Below are 12239 nucleotides of genomic sequence, written 5' to 3' on the forward strand. Positions count from 1 at the left end.
CTAATCAGGTGGTGATCGGTCCATGACAAAGGAGCGATGGTTAGCTCCTCCACTCCGATACTATCACCCCATCCCTGCGAAAAGACCAAATCCAGTGTGTGCCCAGCGATATGGGTGGGACCAGATACTAGTTGGGACAGGCCCATGGTTGTCATGGTGGCCATAAAGTCCTGAGCTGCACCTGACAGAGCAGTCTCGGCATGAACATTGAAATCCCCCAGGACTATAAGCCGCTGGGAGCTCAACGCCATGTCCGAGACCACTCCTGCTAGCTCAGGAAGGGAGACTGTCGTGCAGCGGGGTGGTCGGTACACTAACAGAATCCCTATCCTGTCCCGGTCACCTAACCTGAAGCCGGCACACTCAAATGTAGATGATTGTGGGATGGGGCACCTGATTAGGGGAATACAAACCTTATAGACCACTGCCACTCCTCCTCCCCGCCCTCCGGGCCTTGGCTGGTGCTGGACAGAGTAACCTGGCGGGCAAAGCTGGGAGAGTATTTTGGGACAAATTCTTAAAAACAGATACGAAATGTATAACTAAATTATATGAAAAACTATTAGAATGGTCAACGGAGACTGAATTAATTAAAGGATGCATGGTTAAATGGGCCGAAAATTTTAAAAGACCAATTCCGACGGTTGACTGGGAAATAATATGGAAGAAAAAATTAAAGTACACCTATGCGATGGATCTAAAGGAAAATTGGTTAAAGATGTTTCATAGGTGGTACATAACTCCAGTAAAACTAAATTGCATGTATAAGAATGTATCAAAGAATTGTTGGAAATGTAATGAACATGAAGGGACCTTCTTTCACCTATGGTGGAGTTGCAAAAAATCTCAAAAATATTGGAGAGTTATACACGACGAGATTCAAAAATTTTTTAAAAAGAATTTCCCAAGAAAAGCAGAATATTATTTGCTGGGAATAGTAGATGAGGAGATTAAATTGGATTCTAACGAGGACATATTGTTTGTATATTTAACAACAGCTGCAAGAATGGTTTTCGCCAAGATGTGGAAACAGGAAGACATTCCAGGAAAATCCCAATGGTTAAACAAAATAAATGAAATAAAAGATATGGACAAACTGACTTTTCTCTTGAAAAAGAACACAGGAAAAGTAATAAAGGAGATGAATTGGTCAACGATTGAAGAATATTTGGACAAACTAGTATAGAAGAACACGAGGTGCAACTGAGGACAGGAAGGGGAACCCCACTCTTTTCCTTTTTTTTTTTTTGAGTGGGGTTCCTGTAATCTTTTTTTTCTTTTAAATATTCATATAAATATGATTATAAGTTGATCTGAGCAGAATCAGAAGGGAGTCCTGTAACGAAGCCTCCCAACTGCTGGCACCAAATTATGTAAAGAAGTACTATTTCTATTTTTTTTTAAAATAATCTTTATTAAATTTCCATTTTACATGACTAAGAACCAGCTCATAAAAGATAAAACAAGGTGAATTTTAGTCTAAAAAAAAGTCCCCGAAAATAGTGCATGATAGTTAAGTAGAAGGGAGTGAGGAAAGGGAAGGGATGGGGGGGCTGGGTTAGGGGAAAGGGAAGCAGAGGAATAGAGTGAAGACCCACCACCTCTTATTTAAAACAAAAGAACAGAGTAAAAGATGTTGTTGACTTCCCGGGGTCTTCTATGAGGTCTAATCAATCTTCTTTCTTGCTTTTCCTTCACATTCTCTTCTCTTCATCTTCTTTTGTTTGTGTCTACTTTGCTTAGCTCTCTTTCTTCTCTTCTAGATCAGAATCTTCTTATTTTTTTTGTCTAAAATAATCCATCACTTCTTCCCAGTGTGTTTCTTTCATATTCACCCCTTTGCTTCTTGCTATCAGAAAGGTAAGTCTGTCCATATTTTTTATTTCTAGAATTTTCGTTAGTCTTTCGTTCTCATCCGGTATCTCTCCTTGTTTCCACTTTCTAGCGTAACAAATTCTTGCAGCCGTTGTTATCAAGAATAAGATTTTATCTGTATTTTTCCCTATTTTTAAGTCATGTATGCCCAATAAAAACAGCTCTGCCTTCCATGGTATGTTAATTTTTAAAATATCTTGCAATTCTTTTTGTACCATTCTCCAATATTCTTTAGCCCTCTTACAGGTCCACCAGATATGAAAATATGACCCTTCTTCTTCTTTACATTTCCAGCAATTTGTGCTGTAATTTTTGTTCCCTTTTCCAATTTTCTTGGGAGTCATGTACCAGCGAAGTGCTGTTTTAAGCCAATTTTCTTTTAGGTCTGTGGCGTGACAGTACTTTAATTTTTCTCTCCACACTTTTTCCCATTCTTCCTGCCTGATATTCCTCCTGATGTTTTCGTTCCATCTTCTTTTATAATTCTTTTCTCCTTTAGCCTCTAGTTTCCATTCCAGCAATTTTCTATATATCTTTGTCACTAATTTTTTCTTGGAGTCCATTATTTTATCCCAGAAATTCTTTTCTTGGTTGAAACCAATTATTTTATCTTTTTTGTATTTTTCTTTTATAGTCCAATATTCCAGCCATGAGATTTTTTGTTCCGCCGTAATCAATTCCTCCTGAGTTTTTAGTATCAGATCGTCCCCCTCTTTTTTTAATAAATCTTTATACTTTGGCCACTCATGCCACCCTGAACATCTTCTTTGACCTGCTTCCAGGGGGGAGACCCATAGTGGGGTTTTGTTATACAGCCTAGATTTGTATTTCTCCCATATTTTCAAGATCGTAGATCTAACAAAATGATTCCCGAAGTTCTTTTCATTCTTCTTCCCCTTGTACCAAATGTAGGTGTGCCACCCTTCTCTTAGGTCTGATCCCTCCAATATCAATAATTTTTTCTTCTTTAACGTTGCCCAATCCTTAGCCCAGATCAATGCAGTTGCTTCGATGTATAGTTTCAAGTCTGGTACTGCGAGCCCTCCGTTTTCTTTCCTTTCCGTTAAATTGTCGAAACTAATTCTTGGCTTCCCATTTTTCCAAATGAATTTTTTGATGTCCTTATTCCATTCCTCTATTATTTTTTGGTTTCGTATTATCGGTAAATTTTGGAATAAAAATAGCAGTTTGGGTAGAATCATCATCTTGACTGTGGCAATCCTCCCTAATAATGACAAATTTAAATTCTTCCAATTTTCCATATCTTTCTTTAGCTCCTTCCAATATTCTATATAATTATTTTGTAGCAGTTGTAGATTTTTAGACGTTAATATTATTCCTAAATACTTTAATTTTTTAACTATTTGGATGTTCCACTTATTTTTTATTTCTTCTTGCTCCTTTTTCCCTATATTTTTGGTTATTGCTTTTGTTTTTTCCATGTTAATTTTGAAGCCCGAGACTTTTCCAAATTCTTTTATTGTTTTTATCCAATCTTCTAAATTATTTATGGGGTCCTCAATTACACATATTACGTCATCCGCATAAGCCCGAAACTTATATTCCTGCCCTTGTATTTTTGCACCGACCAGTTTCTTTTCCTCCCTGATTTTATTTAGCAGTACTTCCAAGGTGAGTATGAAGATTAGAGGTGACAGGGGGCAGCCCTGTCTCGTCCCCTTCTTTATATCAATACTATTTGTTTCCCTCCCATTTACCAATACTTTGGCCTCTTGTTTTTCGTAGATTGCTTCGATAGCGTTTTGAAAATAAAATCCCAAATCCATTTCCTTCATTATAATTTTAAAAAATTTCCAATTCACGTTGTCAAACGCTTTTTCCGCGTCTAATGCCAATAAGAGTACTTTATTTTGATGTTTGTTTTCATAATGTTCTAATAGGTCTACAATTGTCCTGACATTTTCGCTCTGGTATCTGTTCGGTAAGAAACCCGTCTGCTCTTCTTTTATATATACATCCAATAGGCCTTTTAGTCTTTCTGCCATGATTAGACTGAATATTTTGTAATCGACGTTTAACAACGAGATTGGTCTATAATTCCTAACCTGATCTTCGTCTGTATTTTCCTTATGAATTAAACAAATGTTCGCTTTGGTCCAGGATTCTGGGATTTCTTTATAAATTCGGGTCCTGTTCATCATCTCTTTAAGATATGGTAGTAACTCCTCCTGGAAGGTCTTATAATAGATTGATGTGAGCCCGTCTGGGCCTGGAGCCTTGTTTGATTTTAATTTCTTTATCGCTTCCTTTATTTCTTTCTCTGTAATTTCTTTATTCAATTTTTCCCTCTGTTCGTCTGTTATCCTTTGTATTTTGTGGTTTGTTAGGTATTGATAAATTTCATCCTCTCCTGCACTTTCTTCTTGATATAGTTTTTTATAGAATTCATAAAATTGTTCCCTGATCTTCTCTTCTTCCTTTATAATTTTACCATCAGCTTTTAATTTGGTGATAAATGTCGCTTCCTTTCTGCTTCTTATTTTGTTAGCCAACCAGCGCCCCGGTTTGTTCGCATTCATAAAGTGGTTCTGCTTTATATACTTGAGTTCTTTCTCCCTTTCCTCCATCTCCAGAAATTCTCTTTGTTTTTGTAATTGTTCTAAGTTCTGTTTTGCATCTTTATCTTGCGGATTTGCTTTTACTTTCCTTTCCTCTTCTTCAATAGTTCGCATTATCTCATTCTCTTTGCTCCTTTTTTCCCTATTTTTCCTGCATTTTTGTTGAATAAAGTTTCCCCGCATCACTGCCTTGCTGGCCTCCCATAATGTGCAGACTGAAATTTCTGGGCTGTCGTTCAGTTCAAAATACTCTTTTAACAATATTCTATTTCTTTCTATATCTTCCTCCTTTTTTAACAAATTATCATCCAGTCGCCATCTTCTTGTTTTTTCCTTTATTGTTATTTCCATTTCAAGAGCGCAGTGGTCCGAATAAATCCTTGGTAATATTAATATTTTTGATACATTAATTTGTAGAGAGGATGTTAGCCATATCATGTCAATTCTTGACCAATTACAGAATCTCGCTGAATAATAAGTGTAATCTCTTACTCCTTCATTTCTGTTCCTCCAGATATCCACCAGACATAGCTCTTTCATCATCTTTATCATTGATCTTGGGAGGTCCCCTTTTTCTTCTTTATTCTTCTTTCCATCATTCTTTTTGGTACTTCTGTCTATCCCCCTGTTCAGTACGCCATTGAAGTCTCCTAACATTATCATCTGATCGAAAATTTGTTCATCAATACTCTTCCTTAACCTTTCCACAAATCTTGATTTGGCACTATTCGGCGCGTATATATTACAAATTAATATTTTTGTATTATTTATCCAAATATTTACCCCTAAGAACCTCCCTTCCTCATCTTTAAATGCCAATTCAGCAGTTATATTTTGATCTATATATGTTACTAACCCCCTTTTTTTTTCTTGTATAGCTGCGCAGAAAGATTGCCCCAATCTTTTATTTTCTAGGTGTTTCGTGTGTCTACTCATAATATGTGTTTCTTGCAGCGCAATGACATGATATCTCTTTTTCTTTAATGCATTATATATTTTATTCCTTTTATTTGGGGAGTTCATCCCATTTACATTATTCGTATAGATTTTCAGTTCACTTAACATACTGCTTTTCCTTCCTCTTCTTCCCCTCTTATCTCTTTTTCCCCTTCTGGTTTTCCTTCTCTTTCTTCTTGTCTCTCCTCTTCTTCCTCCTCCTCCTCCTCACTTTCCTCCTCTTCTAAGTCACTTAGTTCCAGGGCTCCCGCTCCTTCTTCAGAAAATCTTCTCATCTCCTCCTTTTCAATCTCCTCCTCCTCTGGTGAGTCTGTCCGCTTCTTCTTCTTTGTTCTTCCCTTTACGTGTTCGCCATTCTCTCTTTCCCTTTCTGTTGTTATTCTGTTTAGAAACTCCTTCGCTCTCTCTTCCGTCTTAATCCAGTAGCGTTGATCTTTATAAGTCAACATTAAGCCTTCGTCCCTTTCCCATCTGAATCGTATCCTCTGTTTCTTTAATTCTTCTGTCAGCAGTGCATATTTCCTCCTCCTTTTCAACACGATTCCTGGGAACTCTTTTAATATAATAATTTTCTTCCCTTTGTAACATATCTTTCTTCGATTATTCCATCCCAGCACCTCATCTCTTGTTGTTTTCTTTACGAAGTTCACTATTACATCCCGTGGTGTTTTGTTTCTTTTTGCAAAATTCGTGTTGATTCTATAAATCCTATCTGTCCGTTCCATCATTTCCTGTGTTGTGCATTCGACTAGTTCAGCCAATATTTCTGTTACTTTTTCTTTTATGTTCTTATCTATATCTTCTTGTATGTTCCTTATTCTTAATTGAAATTCCATCTCCTTAGCTTCCAATTCCTCCTGCTTCGTCTCCAGCCTACTACTTCTCATTTCTATATTCCTCAGTTTTGTTTTTGTTTCTTCTTGTCCTTTCTTTATACTTTTTTCTTCCTTCTTTATCTCATTCATTTCCTGTTGCATTGTTGACATCTCCGTTCTTAGTTTGCCTATTTCCTCTCTTATGTCTTTTTTAAGTTCCGACATCTGGACTTGGGCAATTTTCTGATATATGTCTTGCCTCTCTTTGATGGTCTGGATTTCCGTTTTCATTGTCTGTATTTCCGTCAGAACTTCCGTCATCATCTCTTTCATCATTTCCTTTAGGTTTACCTCTTCTGTTACTGACATTCTCCTCTGATTTCCTTTATTATCTTTTGGCTCTTTCTCTGCTTTCAGCTTGCTTGTTGCCATCCTGTAATCTTGTCTTTCCTTCCCTCCCTTAAAGCCAAGCCACTCTATCATATATATTATTTTCCTTACAATCTAATATCTTTACCTTGGTACCTGGATGCCTGAATGTGGTCCTTTCACTCGTTTGTGCGATCCTCCCCTCTGTAATACTCTTCTTCCTGTCAGTTCCTTTTCCCTTCTTCCTGGTTTTTTTCTACCTCTCGCGATGTTTCACTTCCCGGCAACCCTCTCCTCTTCCTGAGTTCTCCTCTTCCTGGGTCTTCTCCACGCGATATTACCTTTCTTCCCCGAAATCTCGCGGGTTCTCGTGAGAGTCTCGCCGAGGTCTCGCGGAGGTCCGCGCGTTCCTTCTCTTCCTTCCTCCCTTCCGGATCTCGCGGTATTTCCCCTCTCTCGCGGTATTTCCCGGATCTCGCGGTATGTCCTCTCTCTTATTCCCGCTTTTTGACGTCACTTCCCTTATTTCTGCTCCACGTGTGTCCCCTCCCGCACGGTTCTTCTTCCTGCGCCACGTTGCGCCGCTCTGCGCCGCCCACCGCGCCTCCCTTCCAGGCCGAAGACACAACAACAGGCTTCTTCAAGGTCAGGACCTTCCTTCTGTTGCTCCTTCTATTACTCTGTCTTCCCCCTCCTCCTTCCTCCTTGCCAAGAGTTTGCCTCAGAGACTTGATATATTTATTGGAAAGTTTGCAAGAATTGCGCTAGTGTGATACAATATAAATAAATTGTCCCAATTGACCCTATTTATTGAGCGCTTTCTAAGCAACAATATCTTCCTCTACTCCTGCTGTTTCTCTTATCTCCTCAAATCCAATATTTCTGTCTTTATATTGTTTCCTTTAGTACTTTAGAACTTTTCCAAGATCTGTTGAGTCACTTATTCCCTTAAATTCCTGACTTTTAACTCTTAATTCTTGACTCTTCCTTCCTTATTCTCTTATTTCTCTCATTGGTCTGTTTCTCGTTCTCGCTCTCCTTCTCCTCCTCTTTTATATTAAAGTGGGTGAAAAGAGGGACTGTTCTTTCTTTGCCCCGTTCCGATCTTTCCCCGGGCTTTTCCTCACTTCTGCCCCTTAAGGAGCCTCAGTTTCTTTATCTTTGTCTTGAAGAGCTTTGTGACCTCCTTCCAACCCCTTTTTCTTCTCAGCTTTATCCTTTAATCATGCCTCCTTACCTCCTTGTCATGTTACTCTTCTGTTAAAAGTGCAGTCGGTCGGAGATTTGCAGGCTGTCGCCTGCCACGATCAGGGTGACCCGCCGTGCCTCGGGGACCATATACCGGGTCCTTTCAGGGGTCCCCTCTTGAGGAGGAGACCCCCTTTTGGACCGTCGGTTGGTCCCCCGGTTCCACAGTTCCCCCTGCTTCGATCCGCAGGGGGAAGGGAGCTGTTGCTCTACCCGGTCTCCCTGTCGTGCACACACCGTCACGGAGCTCCTAGTGTGTGCTGCTCTCCGCCATTTCCTTGCACCAGAAGTCAAGAAGAAGTACTATTTCTACTGAATGTGAGGAAGTACTAATTTTCTTTGATGCCAACAATATTTGTAAGGAACCTTCTTTTAGATATCAATTAAGCTGCCACCAATATGTTTCGAGACGCTGGTTTATGTCTCTGTTTATCCTTAGTTGTGTTGTGAGGTGACGTTGGTAGTGTGGAATGCACCAAGCATAAAAGCAATGGAGGAGACAGGTTTGAAATACAAAGAGAACAAGTTTTATTGTTAACAGAACGTAATTGTTGCAGTTTTGAGAATTTGAACTTGGCACAAGGCTTGATGTTACAAAATGGCTGGTTTGAGATACATTCAAGCTTCTGATGTTACAATTCTATAAACTCCTTCTTTAGTGAAGTGCTTTTATTACTTCAGAGTTCCCTATTGTGAATATTCCACACTGTTTGTCCTATACTCGGATCAAACCACTGATCACCAGTCTTTCCTTAATGGCGATCCTTAAAACCCCTTCTGTTAGATTCTTTTAACTTAAGCAATCTAACAAGGTAACACCTTCAGCTCTCTTGCTGAAGAAATATTCACAAATCCTAAGAACTAACTGAATTCTCACAGCTTCACAACCCAGAGCCCTAACTGACTCTGATCCTCTTCCCCGGGTCTCATCCACCGGACTGAATTATTATTCCAGAGTCCTATTTGACTCTGCTACTTTCCCAGAGTCCTTTCTTGACTCTGTTCTTCCTCTCAGGGTCTCATCCTCCTGACTGAAAATTAACTGTCGCTTTCAAACCTTTTATTCCTTAAACTCCGCCCACCTCCTCTGAGGCCTTGTTACCATGGCAACCTATCTCTTACAGTTAGGCCATAGCAACAGATTCAAACACATTATAGATAACACTTTATAATAAACATTATAAATACAGTTTAAACACATTATAAATAACAATTTATTATAAACACATTATAAATAACAATTTATAATAAACACATCTCTACAGTCCTCCTCCCCCCCCCTTTTTTTTGGACTTTTTTGGATTTTACTCTTTTTTTGTGGATATTATTCGGTTCCACTTTTTCCCCCCTTTTTTTATCTCTTAATTCTTTACTTTTCCTACTTTTCTATCTTCTTTTATTATTCCCCCACTTTCGATGTATTCTATAAAACTTAATAAAGATTTAAAAAAAAATTCAAGGTCAATGCCCACCAAATGCTTCCAGTATTTTCTGTTGGTTATGGGAGTTCTTTGCCCCAAGTTTGGTTCAATTCCATGGTTGGTGGAGTTCAGAATGCTCTTTGATTGTAGGTGAACTATAAATCCCAGCAACTACAACTCCCAAATGACAAAATCAATCCCCCCCCCCCAACTCCACCAGTATTCAAATTTGGGCATATCGGGTATTTGAGCCAAATTTAGTCCAGTGGATGAAAATACATCCTGCATAACAGATATTTACATTACATTCATAACAGTAGCAAAATTACAGTTATGAAGTAGGAATGAAATGTTTTGGGGGTCACCACAACATGAGGAACTGAATTAAGGGGTCACGGCAATAGGAAGATTGAGAAACACAGCTCTAGCCAATCCTTCTGCAGACATAACAGCAAGAATATTTCCAGAAAGCCTGGAAGCAATCTTTCCCATGCCTGTGAAGTTGGTAAAATGAAATAAAAGTTTCCTTGAAAAATTTTTAAACTTCAGGAGCACTCACAATAGAATTCTTCAGGTATCCTGGGCTTCACCCGTATACTGTATAGCTTTATATTCCAAAACCTAGCACTTTGAATTGCTCCAAGTGAGATCTATACATTGAATCTGGGCCAGCCCCAGATTGACCATGGATTTCTGTCACTGTGTAGATGAGTTCCCTAACACTTAAATTTCTTTTATCAAACCAAGAGAAGCTAATTGCCAGCTCTTTCGTTCTTTTTCTTGTCAAAGTGTTAATGTGTGTGGTTTTCATGCAACTCCAAACACTCTTGAATGAAACTTATCATCTGGGTTTATTTTGATCCAGATTTCAGCTCCTATTTGGACACATAAACCTTTTGGATACTTTGAAAAATGTCCTGCTTCAAAAGAAAGACAAGAGATCTTAGTCTGGATGCTTCAAACATGGCATCCTTTGAAACTGAAGTTCAGTCTCCATATGATGGTGGGTGTTTTATCTGTCCAGGGAACACAAGCCTGTGCTGCCCGGGGTCCTCACTGATTTAGCTCTCTTGTTACAGGCCTATGACAATGTTAACTAGTTGGGGCAAGTGTAGTAGCTGCTAACATAATATTCTTCCTTGCTATTGTAAATCAATGTTCTGGTAGCTTCCAAGTTAGAGTAACAACATGCACTGTCTTTAGGCCTGCCTTTGAAAACTAGTTGAAAAATTCTGTTATTACAAAATATGGACATTAGCCCACTAAATAGAACTGGATACTAGGGAAAAGTCTTACTGATGTTTTTATGGCTGAGCAATTCAAAATCATGGCTTTGGATCTCAGCACTTGAGAGGATGTCTTCTCCTACACCAACTGGACTGCACACTAAGATTTTCTTCAGAGCCACTTCCCTTAGTTCCTATTCTATTGGAGGAATTGCAGGTAGCTACTAAGTTAGGTTTGTAAGCAGAGGTGAAGAAACTTTGCTTCTCCTTTCCAATGTCTTAGATTACAACTCCTGTACCTTTTTTTACCATTAGCCATGATAGTTAACGATTTGGGACAATGAAGTCCATAACACTTCCACACTGCAAGGCATTCTTCCTCAGTCTATACAAAATCATTTACTTACTTACTTACTTACTTACTTAGGTGATCCCTCGTTATCCGAGTAGGATAGTCTTCCAGGATCAGTGTACTGGAGGTGGGTCCGTAGGTGACTGTGGAGCCCTATTCTTGATCTGCATCTTCTCCCGCAGTGAGGGCATTGGTTTCCAGGTGGAAGGCAGTCCCGGTCGGGGCTGGCTTGACACGCCTTCCTCTTGGCATGTTTCTCTCTTTCACCCTCCATTTGTGGCTCTTCAAATTCTACAGCATTGCTGGTCACAGCTGACCTCCAGCTAGAGCTCTCAAAGTCCAGGGCTTCCCAGTTCTCGGTCTCTATGCCAGAGTTTTTAAGGTTGGCTTTGAGTCCATCTTTAAATCTCTTTTCCTGCCCACCAACATCCCGTTTTCCGTTCTTGAGTTCAATTCTTTTATTTCTCAGGTGGAAACATCATTGGTGGTAAAGAATCTCCTGGGCCAAAACCTGGGACCTAGGGTTGGCACCTCTATAAGTCATCGTGATGAGCCCACAAGACAACATCTACTGATGTCATTAAGCAAGGTGCATTAAGCATCAGCTGGATTTGAAAAAAATGTACCTCTTCAATTAAAAGTCCTCCAGCCTAACAAATATACACACACAGTTTGCAACACAGTGGTCACACCCTGAGCTTTTTCCATTCCTTGAAATCTGGTAAACCTAGACAAAACCATTTTATTTTCCTAGGCACTGAACCTTTAATCATTTCAAGCCTAATATACTTTTATTTTTGCTCTGAACTTTACTGGTATGCCCTTTATTGCTATCAACAGTTGCTATGGTTTTCACTACATTGTTCTACTGTTAACAACCATTTGAAAACCACCATAGACATTTTTAATTAAAAGTGGGTATAAAAATACTTTGAATAGGCAAATATTATTGAACTACATAAGTGCACAGTGAAAGGCAGTCTCTTTTTATAAGACATTTTCAGACTCCTGTTCATTGGCGTTGGGCTTCTACAGACTCTTCAGCAACACATGTATTACTTTGGTACTTGTTTCTGAAAATACAGAGGTGTCTTAGATGGTTGAAGGGGTTGGAGGAATTAACCAAACTCATTAAAAACTTCAAAGGAAATTGAAGTCCGAAATTTAGATCAAAGGATCTGGTTATTCCTTCTGTAATAGAAACCACCTGGTTTATTCCTTGAAAAATACGGGGACATCTTTATACTAGTTTATAAGTACTTAGCATCAAATGATTTAGAATAATTTCCGAAGCCCATTACTGCAACTGTGTTACCATAATATAGCAAACCATAATGTAATTAGCCACTTCCCACTGATTATTGTTAGAACATTTAGAATATTGTGTTACTAATTAG

The 12239-nt window shown here is 38.9% G+C and overlaps 1 protein-coding gene across 1 annotated transcript; it reads right to left on the reverse strand.

The window, feature by feature from the left end:
• Positions 1 to 5512: 5512 nt before the first annotated feature.
• LOC137095869 (uncharacterized protein PF3D7_1120000-like) lies at positions 5513 to 6658 on the reverse strand. The gene has a single exon (XM_067463194.1). The coding sequence runs from the start codon at positions 6656 to 6658 to the stop codon at positions 5513 to 5515; it is 1146 nt and encodes a 381-aa protein (XP_067319295.1).
• Positions 6659 to 12239: the final 5581 nt, after the last annotated feature.

Source organism: Anolis sagrei, chromosome 1 (genome assembly GCF_037176765.1).
Source record: "Anolis sagrei isolate rAnoSag1 chromosome 1, rAnoSag1.mat, whole genome shotgun sequence".
NCBI lineage: Eukaryota > Metazoa > Chordata > Lepidosauria > Squamata > Dactyloidae > Anolis > Anolis sagrei.

What these genes read in the sequence shown, in the direction of transcription:
- LOC137095869 (XM_067463194.1), bottom strand. Translation starts at nt 6,658, where the DNA reads ATGGCAACAAGCAAGCTGAAAGCAGAGAAAGAGCCAAAAGATAATAAA.